Here is a 27,481-nt window from a genome sequence, read left to right as displayed (position 1 = left end):
AAATTCTACCCAGGCACCCGCAGCATCATGTATCGCGCCGTTCGGCTTCTCGCGCGCTCGCGTCGCCTAGTGCGGCCTCCGGCTTCAGCCTCCGCTCCCGGCCTCGGAGAGGCGGCCGTCCTCCCGCCGCGGACCCCGAACTCCGCCCGAATGGTGAGCGCGAGCCGTCCGAGCCCCGGCCTCCCGGCGGTGACCTTCAGCCCTCCGCTGGCCGGCCGGGCAGGCGGGAGGCATTCCCGGGGCGTCCCGGCAGAGCCCGGCGTGGGCTGCGTGCCCGCGTGGCTGGCGTCCGGGCTCCGCCGTGCCGCCTCCGCCTCCATCTCCGCCTCCGCCCGCAGGGAGCGCTCGGGCAGGGGCGGCGTCCGGCGGCGAGGGTCCTGCGGGGTCGGTCCGGCGTTCCGGGGCGGGCGGGGTCGGGGGGGCGCCGCAGCCGCGCTTGCTGCTGCGCTCCCGCCGGTGCGGACGGAGCCCCCGCCTTGGCCGCTGCGCTGGCGACTGTGCGGGGCTGCAGGCGGGGCCGAGGGCCGCTGCCTCCGCGGCCCCTTAGGCGGCTGCGGACGGTCGCCTCCGCCCTCCGCTGTGTGGCGAGCGGCTTGCAGGCCTCCGGTGGGGCTGAAGGCTGTAGGGAACGGAGAAGATCCTGCCTCTCGCGAAGTGGCCTGTGTCGCTTGTTGGGCTGTGGTCCCCCCCTTGTGCTGAACAGTGTGCCCTGAAGTAAGTTGGTGCAGCCTGGTTAGGAGCTGACGTGCAGCCGCGTCTACTTTTATTCAGAGATTCCTGAGGAACTTAACGCTCCAAGCTCAGGTCTTCTGCGCTTCAGAGTGGCACCTTCAGTAGTTTGGGCTTTTTAACGAGCGTTTTATTTTATTTGTTTTTTAGAAGATTTTGTTTATTTATTTGACAGAGATCACAAGTAGACAGAGAGGCAGGCGGGGGTGGGGTGGGGAGCAGGCTCCCCGCTGAGCAGAGAGCCCCGTGCGGGGCTCGACCCCAGGACCCTGAGCTCATGCCCTGAGCCGAAGGCAGAGGCTCAACCCACTGAGCCACCCACGCGCCCTTTACTGAGCATGTTAAATACTTAGGCACACGGGTATTGTTAGGACAAGTTTGGGAAATAAATGGTAGTTTAGGAAGAGTCACAGTTCCGCACGGTTCACTGAGCCGTGGTATGAGCTTTGCAGTCTGTGATTTCAGATCCTGTGCTGCTACTCAGAGCTGGGGATTGGGGCCGCTTGTCTTTGCGCTTGGGTTTCTGCGTGTAAAATGGGAGTAAGAACAGGTACCCGGCAAGCCTGCTCATGTGCAAGTACTTTGTGTTTGGCAAATAGGGCACTTATTTTAGTGCCTCCATGTATTTCAAAGGTCCAAGATATGTTCTGAACTATAAACTTGAAGATATTAACACGGCATTATTGTGCTTGAACCTACAAAATCGGGGTGCTTTTATGTTCCTGCAACTCCCTGCTCTAATTTTAATGCATTTTAGAGCCTTTTAAAAATTTATTTAGTTTTTAACTAATTTAGTGTTTTGTAAAAGGGAATCGGAGGCTGGAGAGCTGAATTGGCCCTGCTCTAAATGTTCCAAAACTAACACTGCCTTGCTTTCAGTGTTGGAATGATAGCTAAGATCAAATGAAGACAGATTGCCCCCTAATTCTACATATATCTTCTGCCCTCTGAGCTCTGCCCCAAAATCTTTGTGTTGATTTTATGAAGTTTTTCTTACTGCTACTGTTGAGAATTTGCATAACCCTGACTGCCCTAAGGTACATTTTATCTAAAAGAACACAAATGTTTATCCAATAGGAAGATAACGTTTTTATTGAATGCCTGCTGTGTATTGGGCCCTGTGAAAAAGGACAGTCACTACAGGCATAGAATTTAGAGACTACCAGGGGAGATTAAATAAACAAAGAAACGATGCACAGTTAGTTATGATGTGATAAAAACTACCCAGGAGAAATAGCCCAGTGAGGGTGAGAATGTCTCATGGAGAATAACTACAATGTAGCTTTGATACTGGCTTGTTGGCATGATGGATGGGGAAGCCCTACATCTCCTAAAGTCACTTTTATTTTCTTCATGACCTGCAGAATGACTATGAAGTCTGGAAGCATAGATAATATCTTCTGTATTACAGTGTAATATCAATAAAACATTTATTATACTTTTGCCAGTATAGCAGGACTTGATGGTCATCCTACATTTTTTTTTAGAAGGAAGCAGAAGTTTATGAATTTGAGAAATCTCTTTTTTTAATTATGATCAGTTAGCCACTGTGTGATACCTCATTAGTTTTTGATGTAGTGTTCAACGACTCAGTAGTTGCGTATAACACCCAGTGCTCATCACAGCACGTGCCCTACCTACATTTTTAAGACCAGACACACTTTTTCAGAAAGAAACCGAAAACCCGAACACAGTGAAGTCAAATATTGGATTTTTATATCTTTGGATAGTCCTTTTACAGGAAAAATGATTTGGATTTTCTTGAACACTGAAATATTCTTTTAACCCACTTTAACCTGAGACTCTGAAAGGCATTTCATTTCTTCAGGAGATGCCAGGGTTTAGTTAATGGTTATCTTACACATGAATATACATGGGGACATCTTAGAGGCTCAAGGCCTATATATATATTTTGTTGTTGTTGTTGTTAAAGATTTTATTTATTTATTTGACACACAGAGCGATCACAAGTAGGCAGAGAGGCAGGCAGAGAGAGAAGGGGAGGCGGGCTCCCTGCTGACCAGAAAGCCTGATGCGGGGCTCGATCCCAGGACCCTTTCAGGTTTAGACTGGCATTGAGATTTTGAGAACACCTCATTGAATTTGAGAGTTTCCTGGGGTTAGTGTCTATTAACAATAGTCCTTGGTATTTCTAGGGCCTACTGGCAATCCGACTGCAGGACCGTGACGCTTCATGCTTCCCTGGAAGGGAGGAGATTTTAAATGAGCACGAATCTCACAGGAGCCCGTGGCAAGTAGCACTTTTGCCTGCCCCATGCCTGGCTGGTTAAACTCTTTTTTTTTTTTTTTTTTTTTTTTTTTTAAGATTTTATTTTTATTTGACAGAGATCACAAGTAGGCAGAGAGTCAGGCAGAGAGAGAGAGAGGAGGAAGCAAGCTCCCTGCCGAGCAGAGAGCCCGATGCGGGGCTCGATCCCAGGACCCTGGGATCATGACCTGAGCCGAAGGCAGAGGCTTTAATCCACTGAGCCACCCAGGCGCCCCAGGTTAAACTCTTTAAACCGTGGTGTTACCCTGAAGTGATAAACTGCCTTCTGTTAGAAACTCATCTGAGTTATGGCATATGAAGGCACGATTTTCAGAAACACTAGCTTTTCTAGTAACACTGGATTATATTGTATGAAGTAAAAACATATATTTAAGAGATGCCATTCATTGCTTCATTTTTCATCAAAAGCACTGATCATTTTCTCAGTATTTCAGGGTGAGCATCCCTCCTCTTCTTGCCCACGACACTGGGAAGAGATAATGTACATGATAATTTGGAAAATCTTGAAAACCACATAGGTGCTTTTCAGACCTCAGGTGGACTGATTAGTGGATGGTGAAATCAACGTAGTGGGTAGTTACTAATATTATTCTTATTATTTTGACAGAATAGAGTGGCATGGAAGAGAAAATATTCCTACTGTTGCGTGAGGGTTTTGTTTCAGCCTTGTGTGCGTGTATGTATGTGTTGGTGTACGTACCAGGTCACTGTATAAAGGTCTTTTCTGTGGGTTACTGTAAAGCACACTTACAGAAATTTGGCTTCGGTAGGTTTCTTAAAAGAATGTTTGAAGAGATTTGGCAAAGTTACCTGGTTCCTTGTTTCTCTCTCTCTCTCTTAGAGCTTCTCTAATAGATGCTGACCCCACGTCTAGCTTCCTAACAGATAGTTTTCTCTCATTCCTGGTGTCTTAAAAAGTGTTTTACAGCATTGCTTCAGTTTCTGTTTTACAAATTGATGCAATGTATATATTTCCTTGGGTTCAAATAAAGAAATAAGTGTTTGGCTTTTTGCAACAGTTTGTTATTAGCTACCTAAGCTGCTGCAGACAATGTTTATTGTTGCAAATTTGGGATGTTGATTTTTATTATGAGGACAATAAGCACGCTTTTTGATGTTTTTGCTGGGATTGTGATTTCAGCCACAACTGACCTCTGCACAATTTCATGGTCACTGTCAAGATCCTAGAATTTGATTGAGGTTGCTGTTTCTTGATTTGGAATTTAAAAAATTGTTCAGGTTTAAGCTGAAGAACACAGCAAAATATATTCATCTAGATCTTTTCAAGTAACTCTGAATGGATCTGAGTTTTACCATGGAAACCAGTTACTTAGGAGACAAACTTATTGCTGTTTTATGATGAAAATTTAATAATTTTGAACACAGAAAGCAGTGATGTAAATCTAAGGAGTTGAACCTGATTCCTCAAGTGACTGATGGAAACTGACCTCCCGTTTGGAGCTGATTTCTTATTGCTGTCACATAACGAGGTGACAAGAGGAAGAAAACCTAGCTCACGTGTCCAGTGTCACTGCTGTGATTGCTGGTGTTATTGGGCCAAAGTCTACTTCAACATACGTGGATGTTTCCTGAGGCTAAAACTTAGATCATAATGGAAAATATTTGTATTTGTGCATTTGAAATGAAGAACCCCATGTGCTTTTGGTCTACAGGGAAGGGAGCAAGTGGTGTATAGTGGTGTCAGTGTAGCCAAGCCCTACTAAAGAAAGAGATCTGACTACTCATCTTTACGTCCTCTTATTGTCCGGGGTTAGGGGTACAACTCAAGGGCTGATTGGGACCAATCTGAAGTTACTCCCTCCATTTCTTGGCTTTTGGAAGTAGTAACAAAAAAGTAGTAATCCAAACAGTTCTCGGGTTTTGACAGTCCAAGGTTGGGGGGTTTCAGGCCCTTCCTCTTGCTAACTGGGTGAGCTCCCAAGATTACTTCATCTCTCCAAGCCCCAGTATTTCCTCTAAGGTGGAGATGGTAATAGTAAAATCTCCTAGAGTGGTTGTAAAAATCAAATAACCTGATACTTGGAAAGAATTTGCTACATTAGCCCAGTAAATGCTGAGGTGTGATTATTTTTATTAGGGGCTGCTTCTTACTGGCTTAGGCCAGTCTTCTGTAGACTTTTAGACATAGGAAAAAAATGTACCTCATGGATAATATTACTGTATTTCTACCTGGATACAATCATACTTTTCTGTTTTATGCAATCCAGAAGGCTTTATAACATATAAACGGTTTTGTAAACCTGTCTAGTCCCAAAGGGTAACTACAGATTAATTCCCACCCCCCCAGAGGACTATTTACTAAAGCAGAATTACTTGGCTAGGTATTCGTAAATCTTTTTTTTTTTTTTTAAAGATTTTTTTTTTTATTTATTTGACAGAGAGTTCACCAGTAGGCAGAGAGGCAGGCAGAGAGAGGAGGAAGCAGGCTCCCCGCTGAGCAGAGAGCCCGATGCGGGACTCGATCCCAGGACCCTGAGATCATGACCTGAGCCGAAGGCAGCGACTTAACCCACTGAGCCACCCAGGTGCCCCGGATTTTTAAATCTTTTGAATCATCTGACCATGTTTATTTCATAGTTAACGCACATTAAAGCTTGGAGTATCTTTCTGATGTCTCCTTGATATAAATTGTCACAGGTAAATTCCAGCTATTTAGTGTTTTACAATAAATCTTTTTTATAGTATTCTAAAATATTTGTTGAGCAGTTGTTAACTTTTTTATCAGCAAAAGTTGAGGTACTTGGTAGAATCCTAGGGTCTCCATAGAAGGGACTTTGGATCATGGGTTCTTATTCAGGGTGGTGGATTGGCTTCAAGATATAAACTCCCTAAAATCATACGTAAGAGTTTTCATGTATGTATTTATGTTCATTTTTCTAGAGAAGGGATCCATAGCTTTCCTCATATCCTCAGAGGGCTCAGTTGCCCTGGAAAGGTTAAGAACTGACCTAGCCATCCTCCCTTATCGCTACATTTAATTTATAGATGAGAAAAACTGACTTAGTGAAGGTGACACAGCGACTGAGTGGGGGGCTGTTTGACTGCAAAGCCACTGTGCCGTGCCTCATAGTATTTGTAGATCATGGCAAAGCTCTGCTTAAATATCTAATATTTACAAATTTTAAAGTATCATTCTTAGACCATTTTCTAAAGTTCCCAGTGAAGTAGAGATTAACCCAAGTGCACTGAATTGGCTGAAGCTTAACCAATAAGAGGTATACTCCTGGATTGGAAAAGATTACTAGAGATACTTCAGAGGCTTTCCTTTATCTTCTGCATAGGTGTATCTGTCTGTCTTTAACATCTGCATTATTTGCAAATAATATCTGATAAGGGGTTAAATCCAAACTAGATGAAGAACTTATATAACTTGATACCAAAAAACCCAAATAATCTGATTGAAAAATGGGCAGACGACCTGATGTATAGATGGCCAACAGAGGCATGAAAGGATGCACGACATCACTAATTGTCAAGGAACTCCACCTCAGAGCCACAATTACATATCACCGTCCACCTGTCAGAATGACCAGAACCAAAAAGCTAAGAAAGAGCAGGTGTCAGTGAGGATACAGAGAAAAACCGAACCCTCATGTGCTGTTGGTGGGAATGCAAATTGGTGCAGCCACTGTGGAGAACAGTGGGGGAACAGCCCCTCAAAAAATTAGAGATACCATATGATTCAGTAATTCCACTACTGGATGGTTACCCAAAGAAAGCAAAAACACTAATTTTAAAAGATAGATCCACCCTTGTGTTTATGGCAGCATTATTTACGATAGCCAAATTATGGAAGCGGCCCAAGTGTCCACTGAGAGATGAATGGATAAAGAAGGTGTGTTGTGGTGTATACACACTACACACACACACACACACACACACACACACACGAGTATTACTCAGCCGTAAAAAAGATGGTTTGTTTGTTTTTGCCATTTGCAACAACATGTGTAGACCTAGAGGGGTATTATGCTAGGTGAAATAAGACAGAGGAAGATGAATACTGTATGATTTCATTTATATGTGGAATTTAAAAATCAAAACAAATGAGTAAACAAACACAAAGCAGAAGCAGATCCGTAAATACAGAGAACAAACTGATGGTTGCCAGAGGGAAGAGGATGAGAGGGTGCGAGGGTGCGAGGGTGCGAGGGTGCGAGGGTGCGAGGATGAGAGGGTGCGAGGGTGGGAGGGTGCGAGGGTGGGAGGGTGCGAGGGTGCGAGGATGAGAGGGTGCGAGGGTGCGCAGAATGGCTGAAGGGGAGTGGCAGGTACAGTCTTCCCGTTAAGGAATGAAGTCAGTCTTGGGGTAGAAGGTACAGCATACGGAAAATAGTGGATTGTGTGGTGACAGCGTTGTGTGGTGACGGGTGATAGCTACACCGTGGCAAGCACAGCAGAATCTAGAGTTGAGTCTCAGTGTTTTACACCTGAAACTAGTATACCGTTGTGCGTGTCACCTATACTCCAAAAAAAAAAAAAAAAGAAGTGTGACAGAAATTTGTCAGGAAAAGAACTAGAGAGCAGAAGGAGAATCTAGTGGTGTTTTTTATCTTTTTAGTAGGTATTTAGGTTTCTTGCCCCTTACAAGCTGATAGGATATTATTACCTTGATACTCAGTTTCTTTTCAAGCTCTAACGGTGTCTTAATTTTTCTCTTTAGGCGAGCCAAGATTCCTTTAGGATAGAGTTTGACACCTTTGGTGAACTCAAGGTCCCAAATGATAAGTATTATGGCGCCCAAACGGTGAGATCCACAATGAATTTTAAGATTGGAGGTGCGACAGAACGCATGCCAGTAAGTGGTTTTATGGAAGTTTTGGCTTTATTCAAATGAGTCACTTTATTTTACAAATGAATATCTTACTGAGTTAAAATAAAAAGTTATTATGGAATTGGCTTTGTGAGTCTCTTTATTTTTGCTGGGGTATTTTTTTTTTCAGATTTTTATTAGAATTTTAGTTTGAACATTTTTCGTTTCAGTACTTAGTTTTTTAAGCTGATTTAAGACAGATTTTTAAGAAACTGATTGAAAAGGAAACAGCTTTTTCTTTAATATTATACTTTCTGTCTATCTTGGTTTCGGTTTCCAGAAAAGCGTACACAAACACATAAAACTTCTTCACCCAATCTATACATAAGTACACGCGCAGTGCCAGGTGAATGACCAAAGGATTAGGAAACTTTCCTACCGTATTTCGGTAAGTGTATGATGACCTCAGTTAGAAGATGCACCGGTAAGATGCACTCAGTAGCACTAGGAAGGAGAAGGGCTGTCGGAGTCGGGCCCTGTCATTGGCTATATGGTGACGCATCCTGGCTTCAGAGATGTCAGAAGTGGGAAGGACTAACCGAGTGGCTTCCGTACGCTACTGGGGCCCGGCCGCGGTGTGAACCCTGGTCAGCGCCAGGCTGTAGCCTAGGCTCGGAGCCTGCAAGTGGCCAGGCTTCGGCCGGGGAGCTACTGTGGAATACTGTCTTCCGAATACAGTTTTTACCCTGCAGTCCTCTTAACTTCCGTATTTTAGCCCATTGCTAAGCCTTTAAGACTGATCCTTCACAGGCTTATACACGTCTACAGTAGAAAAGAAAATCTTTTTGTCACTGCCTCCACCAGTCGGCCTGGTGGTGGGGCAAAGTAGGGTCAGATGACGTGGTGAGGTGACAGAGGGTCGCAGCTGATCTAAAGTGTCCTCATCGAGTTCAGCTCCTGGGACTGAGGAGGAGAGTGCCGGGCACTAGTGGGGGCAGGAAGCAGGGCTCAGGTTTAACGCTCCTGCTTCTGGCGGCAGGGGTGGGATTCAGGGGGTGTGGTTGCTGCCGCGGCTCCAGAGATGGGGCGGCGGCTTCTGTTCGGCGCCTGTAAAAGACGGACATGGGGGTATCTGTTTTTTGTCACAGTTTGCTTCACCTCGATTAATACCCTGAACTTTTTAAAATACAAGGCAGACTCTGATGGGCCCTGATCTGAGCAGTGTGTGTAAACCTGGCCCTTTGTACCTGAGGTCCAAAGGAAAGCAAAACCAAAAACGATTATGAACTTCTAATGTGAGTAAATTAAGAATAATGAGACCCTTCTTTTTCTCCCCAGTGACATTTTACCATTTTATCGTGATCGTAGTCAGTGAAACTGCTGTGACGCTCCTTTCATTTTCTGAGTCCGCAGGCACTGGGGTCAGTTGCTGCGTTCTGGTGGCCAGAGTGGGGAGGCCCATCGGTTACGACCTGGCTGTGGTTTAAGCCACCACTGCAGTGTCCTCCTGTAGAAATTGAAATTCCCACCCGTGTCATGTTTACAGTTTTTAAGTTTTTAATGCTATGTGCCATTTGTTTCTATCTCATTGGGGTAAAACACTCAAAATGTTTTGATTCTGGTTTCTTAGAATCCAAAACACGGATATTCTCTTGTTATTTCCTTTTCTGTTTGACCTTCAGCGTGTCCTCCCTTCAGCCTGGTTTTAACATGTCCTCTTCCTTTTCTTCAGTTTTCCCCCCTGATTCCGGGTGAGGACCGTAGCTTCTCCTGTACTTTTCCCCACCCTTCCTTCCTTCCTTGCACATTTCCCCCTTCAGACCTCGTGTGGGAGCCAGACTATAATCTGCATTATTAATTTTGGCAATAATACATACTTCTCTCATCTCACAAAAACCATATTCCACTTCCTTGGTGTGTCAGCAAAAGTTGCTGAATTTCCTCCTTTAAATTTGGTGACGTGATCCAGAGCAGGAAGTGAAAAGATCTGCAAACCGAAAGGGTTTGAGATAGGGTGAGATGATGCATCAGAAGCTGTAAGCCCTAAGTCCGTACGTAGTACCCTGGGGTTAAAGAAATATTCTGAGGGACATTCCAATGACTTAAGGAATGTCAAAGCCTCATTGACGATTCAGAAGAACTTGCTTTTTGGCTTTGGGATGAGGTGATACCCATTTAGTAATAGTTATTTAGAACTTATTGGCAGTTAAATATTATTTTTACTTTTATTGTTTTTAATGAGGAGAAGGAAAAATTATAATATGTCATGAGATCCAGTGAGGGAAAATGGTACTTGCTGGTGAAATGACCAAGTGCCATTTGTGTTTATATATATGAAATAAACACATGTCTGTTTTAATCTCTCAAAAAAAAAAAGTGGTGCATTGTGTGTTTGGGGGGGTGCGGTCAGACACACACATGTATTAAAGAGTCAATCTATTTGCTTTTGTTTGGTTCCCTAAATAGATACATGATGAATCTTGGTTCATTACATACCTCTCTGTAATCTTAGTGTTACTGTAACATTACTTACTTTAGTGTTTTATGTAGTTTTTACACTTGCATAAAAGAATAATCTTAAATTTATATGCTTAATGAAACCTGCAATTTTGAGATTTTTTTCTGATTAATTTTAGATCCCAGTTATTAAAGCCTTTGGCATTTTGAAGCGAGCAGCTGCTGAAGTAAACCAGGATTACGGTCTTGATTCCAAGATTGCCGAGGCCATCATGAAGGCAGCAGATGAGGTAGGAGGTGACAAGTGTGCTGTTTACTCAGTGACATCAGACCCGCATCTCTGCTAGATGATGTCAGGCTCTGGTAGGGAAAAGGGGCGCTGAATTCCTGAGTTAATGAATTTCAAGGTAGGGTGACAGCAGCTTGTTTGGTGAGGATATTAATGTGGTGCTTAAAATATTGTGGCAAAAGTTTTGGGATGATGCTGTACCTTTAAAAAAAAATTTTTTTTTTAAAGTTTTTAAAGACTTACTTATTTTAGAGAGAGAGAAGGTTGGGGAGGGGCAGAAGGAGAGAGAGTCTCAAGTCGATTCCTCACGGAGCCCCATGCAGGGCTCGATCTTACAACCTTGAGATCATGATCTGAGCTGAATCCAAGAGTCAGACACTTAACCAACTGCACCACTCAGGCACCCCATACCTTTTATTTTTCATTCTCTTCACAGTTTGAAGAAAACCTGAAGAGACATGGTTAAACTTATACTACATTTTATTTTTTAAGTATAAATGGTTCCTTTTAAAACCAATCAGTTATCTGATGATATGTATGGAGAATGTAATTTCACTAATCCACTTATGTAATCTTAAGGAAGTAGTCAGAGATAATGGTTAAAAATGTATATTTACAATGTTTTTCATTGTAGTACTATTTATGATAATACTAAATTAGACTGTACCCGACCATAACAGATGCTTATATAAACTATATAATAGAGCCATTGAAAATTACTTTCTTAGGAATGTCCTATGATAGGGGCACCTGGGTGGCTCAGTCGGTTAAGCGGCTGCCTTCTGCTCAGGTCATGATCCTAGCATCCTGGGATTAAGCCCTGCATCTGCCTCCCTGCTTAGCAGAGAGCCTGCTTCTCCCTCTCCCTCTGCCAGCTGCTCTGCTTACTTGTGCTCTCTCTCTGTCAAATAAATAAATAAAATACTAAAAAAAAAAAAAAATGTCCAGAATGTCCTATGATGGAGCCCACCATATAGGAAGTATGGGTCAGGGAGGTAGCAAAATGTATGTATTTTATGATCCTATTTGTGTTTGGAAAATATGAACAGAGAACATGTGTTTTCCATTGTGCATGTTTGCACACCCATTGCTTGGGGCAAGCCTAAAGGGAGAAGCCAAAATGCCAAGAGTCACCATTTCTGGGGGGGCAGCGCTATCGTAACTTACACTTTTCTCACTTCTCAAAATGTTCCACACTGAACGTCTATTACATAACTAGGAAAAAAAGTTTTATTTCAAAAGGGACTGTTTAAGGTAATAAATTTCTAGGGTGTGTACTGATTTTTTTAAGCTAAAATCATTCTTGAAGATGAAGTTCAGCACCTACTCTCTTAGAAAGCTTTATAATTCCAAAACTAACACATAAAATTACACGACAGAAATGGACAAATCTGGGCTGTGTTTGTCTCTACTCTTGGCAGTTGCTACATGTTGGACGTCTGTGCACTGAAGTAGCTGTTAGCAAACTCACTTTCAAGTGACTCGTTCATTATCATGCTGAGTCCAGCTGTAACTTCTGTTGGACATTCCCACTGAGCACCACAGGAAACGTATCTAAGGTGTGCCAGCCTTAACGGTGGCCCTGTCTGGTTATTATTAGAGGAGGCCGTTGGAGATAACAGAAGAAAGATGGCTTTGATTCAGTCTTCACCTGCAATCCGTGCAATTGTATCTTTCAGAGTAGATAACCTTTCACTTTGTAGAGCAGCAGTGGTTGGAGCACGGGCTGCTGCAGAAGCCTGGAGTCGCTGGACAAGCACGAGCTGTGCGGCACCATCTGTAAATCATTTAGCATATGAGAAAAGTGAGCATCTTTAGAAGGGCACTTGATAGGTGACTCCTTAATCATAGCTGATCACAAGAGCTAAATGGTTATCAAATACTTCTTATTTTTAAAAACCCATTTTTTAAACCTTTTTTCCTGCAGGTAGCCGAAGGCAAATTAAATGATCATTTTCCTCTTGTGGTGTGGCAGACTGGATCTGGAACCCAGACAAATATGAATGTAAATGAAGTCATTAGCAATAGAGCAATTGAAATGCTAGGAGGTGAACTTGGTAGCAAGAAACCCGTGCATCCCAATGACCACGTTAATAAAAGCCAGGTCAGTATATGATCTTTGTTATAAATTGAAAAGAATGCCTGATATTATGCCCGTAAAACAGGAATTAGCTTTTTGACAAGGAAGATTCCTTTGGCTTACATTCTTTAGTGGAAAGGACTGATGTGTTTTTTGTTTGTTTGTGGGTTTGGCATTTTCTTTTGATTTTATTTTAACAACTCACAGTTTAAAGGGCTTATTTCAACAGAGGTATGAGTAGTAAAAATAAAATATTTTAAAGCTACTTTTCAAAATTCAGGTTCAATCCAGATGAAGAAAGTCCATATACCACATTTTTTTTCTTTGAAGTATATATTTTTTCCATTTTATTGTATTTCTTTTCAGTGTTCCAGAATTCTTGTATGTTCTTATTTCTTTTAGAAATCCTGGGTCTGTGTCTTAAACTTCATAAAAATCCCTATTGGGGAACCTGAATTTAATATATAAGTGTATTTATATTGTTTTGTTTTTTAAAGATGCTTTATTTTTAAATCATTTTAGAATTATAAAAGAATTACAAAGGTACTTCACACATAGTGCCTGTATACCCTTCTCCCAACTTCTCTTAAGCATTTTTCATCACCCTGGTACGTTTATTCCACTGTGAAATTAGCATTGGTATACAGCACCCTCAACTAGACAGACTTTACTAGGATGGCCCTAGTCTTCTACCAACATCTTTTTTCTTCCAAGATAAAATCCACATTACACGTTGCACTTAGTTGCTGTGTTCCCTTAGTCTCCTCCAGTCTCTGACTCTCGTCTTTTGTCACCTTGACACTTTCGAAAGTCGCGGTCACGTATTTTGTGGAATCCCTCGGTTTGGATTTGTTTGATGCTTTCTCATGATCAGGTGGAGACTCTGGATTTTGGGAAGACTGTTCAGAAGGGAAGGGCTCCTCTTAGTGCGTCATGGCCGGGGTACATGATAGCACCAGGACTTGGGACTGGTGATGTGAGCTTCAACCCCTGTTTAGGCCGTTGGGCTTCTCCACCTTCCGTTCTCTGTTAGAAGTGAGCCACGCAGGCCTGCCTCTGCTCGGGCACTGCCCTTCAACTTCACTTTCTAGAGGGAGGCGAATCAAGGAATTTTTGGTCATGTACTAAAATCAACACAGAATTAATAAGTAGTTTTGATGCTGGGCAAATACCCTCTTTCTCCTTAAACTTGTTCACAAAGCTTATCGTTCACTAGTGGATCTTGCCTATAGCAGTTGCAACTGTGATGTCTTAGTGGTGACGCTAAGATTTTGTACTCCCCTCATTCCTTGTGCTCGTATTAATTGGAACTTTTCCGTAAAGAAGATTGTCCTCTTCTCTCTACCTCCGCACTTACGTATCTGTTTATGTATATCAACATGGATTTGTGCATATTTATTTTACTCTTAGGGCTCTAATCTGATACTGTTATTACTTATGTTGTTGCTCAGATTGTTCTAGCTTTGGGAGTCCTCTCTGTTGGCTCCTGTGTCCTTTGGATGTATCCCTATCCTTCCCCCTGCTCCTTTTTTCTTTTTTTAGAGCAGTTCTCTACTTTCTTCTACCAGATGCTCCAGGCTCATCCTGCTGTAGCTTCCCTGCCCCAGGGCTCCATCAGTGCCATTTTTCCAGGGAACTCTTGGAGGATCTCATTGGAAAATATTCAGAAATTAAGATCTGGTGCTAGGTGTATTTTAATATATTTTAAAGTATTAATGGGGAAGCTTTTTCATACAAGGTTACCGTATGAAGGATTTTTCAAACTTATTACTTGCGTTTAAATATATAAACTTCTCTTTTATGTATACTGAAGTCTGAAATCCAAGTGAGAGTAATCACGTGTGTACAAGTTGGGGGCGCTTATGTGGCAGGCGAGATCAGTGTGCACCGTGAATGTTCCTTGTACCATTCATTCTGCTCTTGGAAATGGTTTGATATTTTCCACAGTAAAAACCTATAAAAATAACACTTTTTTTTTTTTTTTAAGTAGCATAATAATTTAAAAGTATAGGGTTTCCAGTTGAAAACAGAGCATGGAGTATGGACTTCCTGGTTAGGTCCCAGTTCTGCCAGTTCCTAACTGTTTTGGCAAGTCACACCATTTCTTTGAGAGCTTGGGTTTCCTCTTTTTTAAAGTGATGATCTACCTCACAAGAATTTTGCTCAAGTTTAATAAAAGACTATCGGTAACTGCAAGATACCCTTACGTGCACTTGCTAATTGTCCTTCCTGCTTGCCGCCATTTACTAGCAGATACCCTGATAGTATGGAAGAGTAGTGGCGTATGGGATACAGTCCTGTGCTTATTAAGCCCGACTGCTGCTCTCGGACCTTAAGTGAGCTTCGTCTTGCCACAAGTCAGTGTCATTAAGCACTAAAGACATGAGTTTCTTGTAATCATTTAGTGACATTTTTAATGGAGACATTCAAGTTTGTTTTTTGTTGCTTCTGATGTAACATTTTACCATTTTTGTAAATTTTCCAACAGAGCTCAAATGACACATTTCCCACAGCAATGCACATTGCTGCCGCCATAGAGGTCCACAACGTGCTCCTGCCGGGACTCCAGAAGCTGCACGATGCTCTCCATGCCAAGTCGAAAGAGTTTGCCCAGATCATCAAAATTGGGCGCACGCACACGCAGGATGCCGTTCCTCTCACCCTCGGGCAGGTAGATGAGTGCGGCTGTTGATTCGGTTTGGGGTTGGTACAGTGGCCAGCATGTTACCCTCTAAATCGTACTTGTTTAAAAGGCCAAGTTAGGGGCACCTGGGTGGCTCGGTCGTTAAACGTCGGCCTTTGGCTCAGGTCATGATCCCGGGGTCCTGGGATCGAGTCCCACATCAGGCTCTCGGCTCAGCGGAGAGTCTGCTTCTCCCTCTCCCATCCCACCCCCCTGCTCATCTTCCCTCTCACTGTCTCTCTCTCTCTGTTAAATCAATAAATAAACTCTTTTAAAAATAATAAAATAAAAAATAAAAGCCAGGTTATAACAGTTCAGTGGCAGACATTTTTCTGCATTAACCCGTCAGTAGTTTCACTGACAGCTTCTGAGGGGAAGAGCACAGTGGGAGGACAGTGAGCCAGTCTCTGGGCAGTCGGCTCGGGTTGAGAGCTTAGCTGTGCTACGTACATACCGTGGGACCCTGGGAAAATTAGTGAGCTTTTCTGTTCCTCAGGTTTCTGAGCTTTAAAATGAGGAAAATAGGGGCGCCTGGGTGGCTCAGTGGGTTAAAGCCTCTGCCTTCGGCTCAGGTCATGATCCCAGGGTCCTGGGATCGAGCCCCGCATCGGGCTCTCTGCTCGGCGGGGAGCCTGCTTCCTCCTCTCTCTCTGACTGCCTCTCTGCCTACTTGTGATCTCTGTCAAATAAATAAATAAAATCTTTAAAAAAAAAAATGAGGAAAATAACATCTGTACCCTAGCCCAGTTGTGAGGTGCTCATTGGTTTGCGTGAAGGGCGTAGAAGCATGCCGACACGTAGTAATAAGCACATACTGGCGTTAGCGGTCACCGCCGCCTTCATCGTCCCAGGACCATTATCCTGTCTCCCTTTGTCTCTTACTGTACAGAGTAGGCTCTATAAAAATTACTTTTAAATTGATTAAGCAAGGCCTGTCTACCTCTAAGATTGTTTTGGGCCCTATGGGAAAGGGGTATTACTCTCTTCCCCCGAGTACCAGAAAGTGTTTTTGTGTTTCTTGATCAGTGCCTCAGAGCATGTCTAGTAGCACGCACCACGAAGGACACGAAGGGAATCAGGTGATGGTTTTTGTTTTTGTTTTTTGTTGGTTTGTTTGTTTGTTTTTTAGGATTTTATTTATTTACTTGACAGACAGAGATCACAAGTAGGCAGCGAGGCAGGCAGAGAGAGGGGGGGAGGCAGTCTCCCCACTGAGCAGAGAGCCCGATGCGGGGCTCGATCCCAGGATCCCGGGATCATGACCTGAGCCGAAGGCAGAGACTTTAACCCACTGAGCCACCCAGGTGCACCCAGGCAATGGTTTTTGATGGTAAAACTCTCCCGTGGTTCGGGAACGGGGAGTTGCTCAGATGCGGTATCAGGTGATGGCGAAGGGAGAGGGGCTGCTTACTTGAAAAGGTTCATTGGTAGTTTTGTTCAAATGAACAGCGCGGGAAGCTTGGTTGCTTAGCTTAATTTCAGTACGGAAGGGACGAGGAAAACAAAATGATTCATTGGGATACAGGTGCTGCGAGAGAAGGGAGCTCCTACCTTCGTTGTCCCTGAAGCCTCTTCTCTTTGCAGCACATTCTTAGTGCCTGGCATGGTTTCCACAGAGGAGCAGTGTCCCTCTGGTTTCTAACGTTTTCCTTGTTGTGTGTATCACATGGTGGACAACCACCGAGCTAGTGTCTCTTGAGGCCGTGCCAGCCTCCTGGGTAAAATCATCATTCTCCCTGTTACATCAGCAAGTTTTCTGGTGGACTTCACCTTACCGGAGCACCTACACTTGCTTTGACTGGAATTCCTTTTGAGTTTATGCAGGTTTTCCCCAATAAAAAGAAACTTCTTAAGTGCACCGAGCTGGTTATGTATTAGTGACGTTAGGTTGGATGGATCTGGTCTACCTGAAAGGGGTTACGGCTTCTAAAATGTTTTCTTTAAAACAGAAAGATATCCTAATACTAATCAGAACTGTTCATGGTTTTTCCATGTTTTTAGGCAGGGGAAAGAGCTTTAGTGTAACCATATAGTCTGGCTTGCTCAGTTGAGTTCTGGCTTATGCCTTTTGTCCTTGCATAATTCTTTTTTTTTTTTTTTTTCCTAAAGATTTTATTTGTTTATTTGACAAACAGAGATCACAAGTAGGCAGAGAGGCAGGCAGAGAGAGAAGGGGAAGCAGGCTCCCTGCCGAGCAGAGAGCCCGATGCGGGGCTCGATCCCAGGACCCTGATATCATGACCTGAGCCGAAGGCAGAGGCTTTAACCCACTGAGCCACCCAGGCACCCCACTCAGCATAATTCTTAAAATTGTTTCAGCATAATTCTTAAAAGGGGCCTTGTCCTGTTCAGACAATACATGCTGTGGCTACCTTTTGTAGAATGTGTCATTCTGGGAACCCTGTGACAGTAATAGCAGAATTAACTTGCATCTGGAAGCTCTAGTCTTGCGTGGCCTGTTACTTGTTTGTGCTCTTCAGTGAGCCGTTCAGCCTCCTGTTCTCTGTTAGGTTTTTAAGCTGAAATTGTGTGGAGAAAATGTCTGTGTTTGTATTTGTCTGGAGAAACGATTCAGGGTTTTTTGTTTGTTCTTTTTTTTCTTTCTTGAAGTTGTCTGGGATACAACAAGAAAAAAAATCACCTGCAAACAGACTAATAATTTAATGTGCTGAAGTAGTTCTTTCTTAAAGCCTGTTTCCTGGGTGCCTGGGTGGCTCAGTCGGTTAAACGTCTGCCCTCAGCTCGGCCGTGATCTCAGGGTGCCGAGACCGAGCGCCATGTAGGGCTGGCTCCCTGCTCCGTGGGGAGTCTGCTTGTCCCTCTGCCCCTCCCCTCCGCTCCTGCTCATTCTTTCCCTATCTCTTGCTCTCTCTTTTGCAGAAATAAATAAATAAAATCTTTAAAAAATAAAGCTTATTTCCTGTGTTGTTTTTCTTTGCTTTCTATTAGAAGAAGAACAGCTAAACAGGCTGCATGTTACCCTCTGTGGTGTCATCCCACCTTATAGGTTTATAAATCCTCATTCTTCCTTGTACTTTGATCATCGTATGAATTAAAATGGTACACATGCCACTTGGTAGCTCATAATTTAGTACCTGAAACATATTTAAAAGAACTTCTGTTCAACACAGTCAGAGTCACTTTTAAGCTGTTAGGAAATCACATGTTCTCTCCTTAATTTCCTTCTCTTTCCAGGAATTCAGTGGTTATGTTCAACAAGTGAAATACGCGATGGCGAGAATAAAAGCCGCCATGCCAAGGGTCTACGAGCTCGCGGCCGGAGGCACCGCCGTGGGCACCGGCTTGAATACTAGAATCGGCTTTGCAGAGAAGGTGGCAGCCAAAGTGGCCGCGCTCACAGGTCAGCGGGAATATGAATTCTGACTCCTCTTCGTTACACTGGTCTATATTTTCTAGGTGTTTCTGCTTTGAATTCTTGTGACTTTAAAGCTAAAAAATAATATTTTCCCATCAAACGTGTCTTATGTCTGCTTCAGAAGTAGCAGTATTCATCCTTCTGCCTTTCATGGTTCCCATCTATGATTCATACAGTGTGCAATTAAATCCGTCCGTGCTGGCTTGTTTACTGTCATGGTGATGCTCAGTCATTTTCCCTTTAAAGCTGTTTCAAATACCCTTTTCAAAGCAGGCAAAATCAGCAGATGGTTGAGACACAGTGCTTTCAATGGTAGATATGTTGAGATACTGACAGTCTTAGTTTCTTTTTTCCCTGTATCATACTGGGACGTTTCTCTGAGTTAATGACCTTTTTGAATCTTGTTTTTCCTTTAGTAGAGAGAGTGCTGTGTTCTCGATAATAACTATTATTACAGCGGAGTTGTCATCTCCAGAAAACTCTTCTGAAGAGATAGATGTTACTGGCTGAAAGGGCAGACATAATTAGATGGTCTCTAGTAGAGATTGGTTTTTCAGTCAAGTTTTAATTGAGAAGAACTGTATTATAGGAATTAGAATATGTGATCTTTAAAATTTGAACACAGGCGACAGTGAATGGAAATTCTAACTCCTTTTGGCTCCCTGCCATCTCGGGGGGTCTGCGGGGTCCCAGCTAAAGGAGGCACTAGGACAGCCTAAGATGGGGAACAATTGTACTAGTAAAAGAGTGTGGAATAAAGTGAACTTCAGCTCCTTTTCCTCCTTATTCAGAAGTAGGCATCATACACATGTTCGCAGAAGAACACTGTTTTTCTTTCAGTGCATTTCTTTTATTGTCTTTGTTTCTTTATCCTTTAAACATGCTAGTATCTCCAGATTCTTCCTGCTTGTTCAAGACTTAACCCTAGACAAAGCTTGAATCAGAAGATAATCATTTTTTCTTGAAGTAAAATTTTTCTTCTGTGTTTGCTTTTCGTGTCCTGGAACTTTCTGTTTAACTTGTGGACATTAGAAAAAAAAAATTTAATTCTACCTGTTAACTCATAGATATACTTTTTTTTCCTTCAGGCTTGCCTTTTGTCACAGCTCCAAATAAATTTGAAGCTCTGGCCGCCCACGATGCTTTGGTTGAACTCAGTGGAGCCATGAACACCAGCGCCTGCAGTCTGATGAAGATCGCCAACGATATTCGCTTTCTGGGTTCTGGTCCCCGCTCAGGTCTGGGAGAGCTGATCTTGCCTGAAAATGAACCAGGAAGCAGTATCATGCCAGGTAATGACATAGCTGGTAAATCTGAGCACTGCAGCTGACAAGAACCCGGGCATCCTCATAAACAGAGCGTGTCTCTGTGTGTTGAGCATGAGTTTGATCCCAAACACGGATAGGGATGTGTGTTGCACACTCGTTTCAGAATGTGTGCGGGCCCCCCGTGATCTGAGTTGGGAACACCACCCAGCAATACAGGAAGAGAGAATGAGTGAGCACGTGTATTTTGGTGCCTACATGAGCGAATGTGTAAGTTCCATCTTTCATAATCCAAAGCCAGAAGAACTCTGAAACCAGCTGTTAAAGTGATCAGCATGGGTTGAATAGAAACAGATTCTTCCAACTGCCTGTTAGTTCATTTTTTGCTTTGGGTTTTGGCCTGTCAGATAAGGGAAGTGACAGACTCCTGTGACTGTCACTGAGTCCCGTGGGGACATGTGGGTAGCCTTGTTAGATGAATGTAGTGGGTGAACAGTGACACTGGAGTGACACTAATGAGTTGACTTCAGACGGGAGGCTGAGGGGTTCTGCCCCTTCACTACTTCACTGGTCACGGAGGGCGAAGGCAGGGGGTACGAGTGGCTCACGTCAGCGGATAAGGAAACAGCGGCACACCAGGTGACAGGATCAAGATTCATATGCTAAGTCCTCTGTAGGTTCGACTAAAACTGAGAAGGTGACTTTTAATAGTGAGAAAGAAAGACCTGACTATAGGTTCTCTGAAATCGATGCACGTGTATAGAACGAGAAGAGATGAGGTTTTAGAGTAGTTTACGTTGAAAAATGATGTGAGTTTAGTTGACGGCAAATTCGAAGTGATTGCCTAGAAAAGAGAAGCCCAGATTCACAGAGAAGGAAGTAACCTTTCGGTGTGTCGCCTGGTACTGGTCGGAGGCATCTGCAGTGTCTGGTTTAGACTTGAGCTCGTCAGAGGGGTGCTCCCAGGGTGATGGGGCTCTGGAGACTTAGGACGAGTAGGAGAATTTCTGCTTCATGTCCGCTTCCTCTGAGAAGTCTCCCGAATGTCAGCCCGGTGCTTATTTTATGAGTGTTCCCGTTGCAGCCCACTTCTCTGTGGTTACCCCTCATGTGCTGTAATTGCCAGCTCTCTCCCCCGGCCTCCAGGTTCTGCAGGCCAGGGGCTGCGTCACTCCCCGCGGTGTGTTCAGTGCCTGGCTCCGGTGTGCTACAGTGAACGAAAGCCGTGGAAATGGAGAGGGCCGCATTTCCTGTGTGGGTGTGGGTACTCATTACTCAGGAGCCCCTGAGCCAATGGGTCACGGTTTGGGGCCACCCATCCCTCTCTCTTGCTTGGTTTCATTGTATCAGCCCTGATGACGGGGGACTTGCTTTATTTAACGAAGTTAGATTTCCTCCTTTTCTTGATCAGTTGACATGATACGTGATCTTAACTGGCACTCGACACCATGAGCACGTTTGACGTGGAATCTTTCCTTGGTGGCTCTTTTGAAGGCAAGGTGAACCCTACCCAGTGTGAGGCACTGACCATGGTTGCCGCCCAGGTCATGGGGAATCACGTCGCCGTCACAGTCGGAGGCAGCAACGGACATTTTGAGTTGAATGTTTTCAAGCCAATGATGGTAAGTTCGAGGTTCAGCTTTTAATGTTTTTTGACTGAAGGCTAATCGTCTTGTGTTTTCTTTCATAAAGTTTTCTAGGATTTCATGTTAGGTACTGGGATGATGTAAGTAGCAATTGGAAGTCAAGCATTTGTTAATATTAGAAGATTCAGCCTGGATATCTAATTAGGTGACTTTTAGCTCAAGTGATTTGATGGTTTGCTTTATTTAATAAGAAGAAAAAGTCTGGAAAGAGGGTGTGGGTTTCTTCCTTGTCCCTCACCCAGTGGGGGAGATGCCAGTGGCTAGAAATAAGTCGGGTCTCCTTGAGCCGTCCCTCAACTCTGTCTCCTGCTCACATTGCTGCTGCTTCCCTCAAACTCCGTCGTCTTAGAAGGATAACCTGCATTCGCTTTATGGCAAACACTGCTCCCGGTTCCTGCCCCCAGCTGGTCCTCGGATTATTCTCCTGGTCATTTGGAACTCCCGCAGGCCCGTAGACCTGGTGACATCTGACCTTGGCCTTTAAACACTTCTCCTTGGCTTCCTCAGCACCCTCCTCCTGTGCTCTTCACTGTCCCTGTCTGGCTTTCCTTCATTGGTTTTCCCTTTTCCACATACCTGGAAAATATTTGTGCATCTAAATTCTGTCCTTTACTTCCTCTTCATGAAGATGTAGCAGGGTGCGTCATCTTTATCTTTCGTCCACTTTCCTCAGCTTCAGGTGATGGGACCGCCATCCTTTGGAGTGCTTTATGTGTGTAAAGTGTTATATATAAAGTACACTGGCAGCTTATTACCAGTTTATATCTGGTGTAAAGTCTGGTTTTACTTTGAGAAAGACAGGCAAATGATAGATTTTAAGAATATTTATTCAGTGCATTTGTCAAATCTATATCAGGCACCATATTGGGTACTAGTGATAGAACAATAAGCGAGACATGTTTTTTTGCCCTCGTTGAAATGTACAATCTCATGAAAAATACAAGCCAAGCCAAAGCAGAACTCAGACATCTAAGCCTTTGCTTGCATGTCAGATTCCAAACAGAAAATACTGGCTGTCTGGCAATATAGGTGTGCAACAAATGTCTTGCTAATCTTTTTGTTTTTAAAAAAATATATATTTTTTGTCTTTTATAGAAAATCCATCAAGGTAATCAACATTTGCCTTATAAATTTTTTTAAGATTTTATTTCTTTGAGATAGAGAGCGAGAGAGAGCGAGCATGAGTAGGGGATCGAGTCGAGGAAGAAGGAGAAGCAGGCTCTCTGCTGAGCAGGGAGCCCGATGTGGGGCTCGATCCCAGGACTCTGGCATCATGACCTGATCCAAAGGCAGACACTTAACCGACTGAGCTACCCAGGCACCCCAACATTTGCCTTATATTAAAATCATTAGTGCCAAATCAAACCTTGAAGTTCTGAGCCTTCTACTGGAGTCCATTTTTGGGACTGTACTTTTCAGACCCTGAGTTTTTAGACCCAAAAGAGAGTAGGATGTGGATATATCTTTATACGTATTGGAAATGTTACAAAAAAGGAAAAAAAAAAAAACTCTAAAGCCAACTAACTGATTTCATGTTCATTTTAAATACTGTGTGAAAGTTTATTTTAAAGGGTCTGGGGAATATTTGTTTTGTTAAGCATTAATGACATGATGGCCATTAAGACCTGGGAAGCCCTCTCTGCACTGACTGCCTCAAACAGGCTGAACTTTCTAACCTCTGCATCTTTACTTCTCTTCCAGAGGATTCTTTTTCCATCTCTGGTTATCTAAGTCCCTTCCATCAAACAGGACTTCACCGATTCCTGCAACTGAGTTTTCTCTTTGTGCTAACATGTTATACCACTCAGTGTTCTTTCACACTACAGGTCTCTTGGGTTCCAGTTGTTGTGTTTATGGCTTTTACGTCTTTGAGATTTCCGTGTCCTCAAAGGTTCATAATTTCTTTCACATTTGTTTCTGGGGGATGGTGCTTTACACACCACAGGAGTGCTCCATGTTTATCAAATTACATACTCATTTAGGAACCAGCGTGTAATATATATTACTGGGCACAAAAGTTAGGCTCAGTAAACCCCTCTTTCTGTCTCTCCCTCTCCCCTTCACCCCTCCCGTCCCAGATCAAAAACGTGTTACACTCAGCCCGGCTGCTGGGGGACGCGGCTGTTTCCTTCACTGAAAACTGCGTCATGGGAATCCAGGCCAACACAGAGAGGATCAACAAGCTGATGAATGAATCTCTGATGTTGGTGACAGCTCTTAATCCTCATATAGGTAAGGTTTAAGGAATTATGCCATTTTCGACTACAAAATTAAAAAGCTAAAATATTTTTAAGAGATTGTTGGATCAAGGTGGACAGCAAATTCCTTTCGGGCATTGTTTAGTAAAATCTCACAAAATATTTGCAACTGAGTTGAAAGACACTGTTATATACTAATATGCTGTCAGTGAAGCTTTGTTTCATTTGAAATGTGGTAAACTCAGCAGTTCAAACTTACATAAATCTCAGTGGTATCGAGAGGCCGAACGTTCTGTGCATTCCACTTGGGAAAGCTCTCCTCACCGGGTAGCGTCACTAGGTGTCACTGGCCGGTTAGCAGTGTGGGATGAACTCCTTTTTCTGCCTTCTCTAGCTGCTCTACTACACTTCGGTTTTGTTCTTTGATTCAGTTCAGAAATGGGGAGTTACCAATAAGAACAGAAGAAAAAGAGTAGTACTCATTGCTTGTAGGGAAAGGAGGAAAATGTAAATACTATATTTAAAACCATGAGTCTTACATTGCAAGCCTATTCCAGAACTATAAATATTTTATTGTGTAAATTCAAACATACCTGCTTAGACTGGGGAGTGATCCTTACCAACACACAGTTTCAGCTCGTAGGTTTGGAGACACTCGCTGCATTGTTATGGTGCCTTGAAAGCCTTTTCCCACCTTCTTACTGATGAGCTGAGGTTGTTAACATATTCTTCGATTTTCTATTTTATACTAAGTTATGATACAGTCATTGGCACGATATGGTTGCTGTTTAAAATACTCTTCTATAATGCCGAACTTTCAAGGCAGATTTTCTACTGTTGGCTTCACATCAAGCTGTAATTTCTGTTTTATAAAGTTAGAGCTCATTTGACTGTTTCAAATATTTATAGGATATATATCTGTATATATCATATATGTATGTAGCTGTGACATGCAATATAGCCTGTTCTGGGGTGTAGAATTGAGATTGGTAATAATATTTTGATCCTTTAAAAATTATTGTACTTTCACATTCAATCAGAGAGCTACACAGGGGAACCCAAAGGCTTATGTGAGAAACGTTCTCTCACATCTGTACTTGAGAACACTTAAGTTACAAGTGCTCCTAATGCCAAGTGATTGATTCGTCTTTCTTGGAATCAGATCTCTGTGAGCCAAAGGCCATACGAGGATAAATGGGCAAGCCGCACCTTGCTGCTACAGCCTGAGCCTTGTAGCTGCTTGTCCCGGGTTCTCTGCGCACTCGTGGAGCAGGCTGGCTGGGGATGGGAATTTGTGGGACCCGAAGAGTAGAGCTGAACGGTTAGCGTTAAGACTTAGACTCTAACGTCCTCAGTGTAAGGCTACACAATACCTAATGGTGACCCTGACCATCTGATGAAAATTCTTTCTCTAAGTTACTCTGATCAGTAAATGCCCTTTTCAACAAGCTTAGCCTCGCCAGTTCAGGTGAATACTGGAATCGCCCATCATTTGTTCGTGGGTGGCTAATGGATACATGCCAACGACGCGCCACATCTTGCCCACTTGACGATCGTGTTGCCTCAAGGGTTTTGTCCCTTTGACAATAGTCCTCTGATCTGGGGGCATTTGGGGTTTTTTTTCTCCTTTGTTGGTTCCATTTTTGTTCTTTTTTTTTTTCTTTAAGATTTTATTTATTTGAGAGAGAGATCAAGCAGAGGGGAGGGGCAGAGGGAGGTGGAGAAGCCAGGGGATCCTGACCTGAGCCAAAGGCAGACGCTGAACTGACTGAGCCAGCTAGGCACTCTCTTATGTTCTTTCTTGCTCTTGCCTTCTGACCTTTTTTTCAGTTGTGTTAAGACAACTTGCAAAGCTGTCCCTGCCTTTGTTAATTCCAGAGGCAATATCTGAGGCAAACAGATATGTTTGGTGGTGGTGTGTGGTATGAGAATAGATCTCTGCTAAAACTTGTCCCCTGTATCCTTGGGATGTTGGGAAGATGTCAAAGTACCGACAAGTGTGTTGGAAGCAGCTGGCAGGTGCATCCCTCCCCAGCCCCGCCCCTTCCCCCCTCAGAGCCAGTGCCCACAGCTCCCACACAGGGATGCTGTCTGCTGGCGGCACTGCGACACTTAGCTGGTTATGCTTTTGTAGAATCATTGCTTCCAGTTAAACATGTTTCTGGGAAAAACACATATGTCTACTACTCGGAAGTATGTTTTCATGTCTTGGTGCTATATTGTGTTTTTGTTCTTACCCCCCGTGAAGATAGGAGTTGTTCTCAGTGTAGTGTTGAGATTGGCTAATATGTTTTTGAACCTTTAGAAATTATTGTACGTTAGCATTTAGCCAGAGAGTTACACAGGGGAACCCAAAGACAATTAAAGTGGCCAATTGCCCTTAGAAACAAATCTGTTATAGAAAGTGAGGTATGTTTAAGTCTGTCTCACTAATGAAAAGTAAAGGGTTTAGGCTGCATCAGAAGTCACAGCTCTGAGGATAATCACTGTTAAATTTTTTTTAAAGATTTTACTGATTTATTTAGCACAAACTGGGGCAGAAGCAGAGGGGGGGAGAGAGAATTTTTTTTTTTTTTAAGATTTTGTTTATTTATTTGACAGAGATCACAAGTAGGCAGAGGCAGGCAGAGAGACAGATTGAGAGGAGGAAGCAGGCTCCCCACTGAGCAGAGAGCCCGATGCGGGGCTCCATCCCAGGACCCTGAGACCATGACCTGATCCAAAGGCAGAAGCTTTAACCCACTGAGCCACCCAGGCACCCTGAGAGAGAGAATCTTAAGCAGACTCCATGCTGAATGTAGAGCCATCAAGGGGCTCGATCTCATGACTGAGATCATGACCTGAGCTGAAACCAAGATTTGGAGGCTTAACCGACTGAGTCATCGAGGTGCCCCTGTTAAATATTTTTAAGATTAAAAATGTTACTTAAGAGATCAGTAGCCTCAGTTGAGTAAATGATTACCTTTTGCTTTAGAAAACCAGATTTCACTACGAACTCCTACATTGCCTTTTTAATTTTTTTCTTCAGGATATGACAAGGCGGCAAAGATTGCGAAGACGGCGCACAAAAACGGATCCACCTTGAAGGCGACTGCTGTTGAACTCGGCTTTCTCACCGCAGAGCAGTTTGATGAGTGGGTGAAACCCAAGGACATGCTGGGTCCAAAGTGATTTAATAAATTTATAATAAAAATAATTATGTTCAATAAAAGAAATGAAAAAGACTCCTTATTGTTCTTAAACAGAAATGGATGAATGTGCAAGGAAACGGCTCCTGAACTTGAATGTCTGTAGCAGAACAACTTGGTCGATACATAAAACCCCAGGATGTGCTGGGTCCAAAAGTGAATTTGAAAAGTGTAAAATGAAGTGATTAAATTGTATAAAGTAAAAAAGACTCATTTTTCTTTTATGTTAATTGACTTTTATAGTCAAATCTCATTTCTGTGTATGTGTGTTTATTCATATCTTTTATAAAAGAGCCATACCAATTTTTAAAGAGCTTTAATTTTGTTGGCTGGTGCTGTTTTCGATTCCCCTTTAATGAAAAGGTACTTCTTTCCTCATTCCTTATATATTTAGACATTTTTCTCTTCCCGTGGTTTCCGGGCATACGGTAACTGAGCATTTGCCCTGCAGCATGGGGGTGAGTGTGTGTGCGTGTGTGTGCGTGTGCGTGTGCATACGTCTCTGT

The 27,481-nt window shown here is 43.2% G+C and overlaps 1 protein-coding gene across 1 annotated transcript; it reads left to right on the top strand.

Moving 5' to 3' along the window:
* LOC111150761 (fumarate hydratase) lies at nucleotides 1-27,189 on the top strand. Its single transcript, XM_022508354.1, has 10 exons — nucleotides 1-153; nucleotides 7,704-7,838; nucleotides 10,430-10,540; nucleotides 12,467-12,643; nucleotides 15,108-15,290; nucleotides 18,498-18,663; nucleotides 19,767-19,970; nucleotides 21,438-21,565; nucleotides 23,668-23,821; nucleotides 26,816-27,189. The coding sequence occupies exons 1-10, from the start codon at nucleotides 28-30 to the stop codon at nucleotides 26,956-26,958; spliced, it is 1,527 nt and encodes a 508-aa protein (XP_022364062.1). The 5' UTR covers nucleotides 1-27; the 3' UTR covers nucleotides 26,959-27,189.
* Nucleotides 27,190-27,481: the final 292 nt, after the last annotated feature.

The sequence above is a fragment of the Enhydra lutris genome, unplaced genomic scaffold, assembly GCF_002288905.1.
Source record: "Enhydra lutris kenyoni isolate GAN:26980312 unplaced genomic scaffold, ASM228890v2 scaffoldscaffold24, whole genome shotgun sequence".
Taxonomy (NCBI): domain Eukaryota; kingdom Metazoa; phylum Chordata; class Mammalia; order Carnivora; family Mustelidae; genus Enhydra; species Enhydra lutris.
This window is presented reverse-complemented; position numbering and strand designations above follow the sequence as displayed.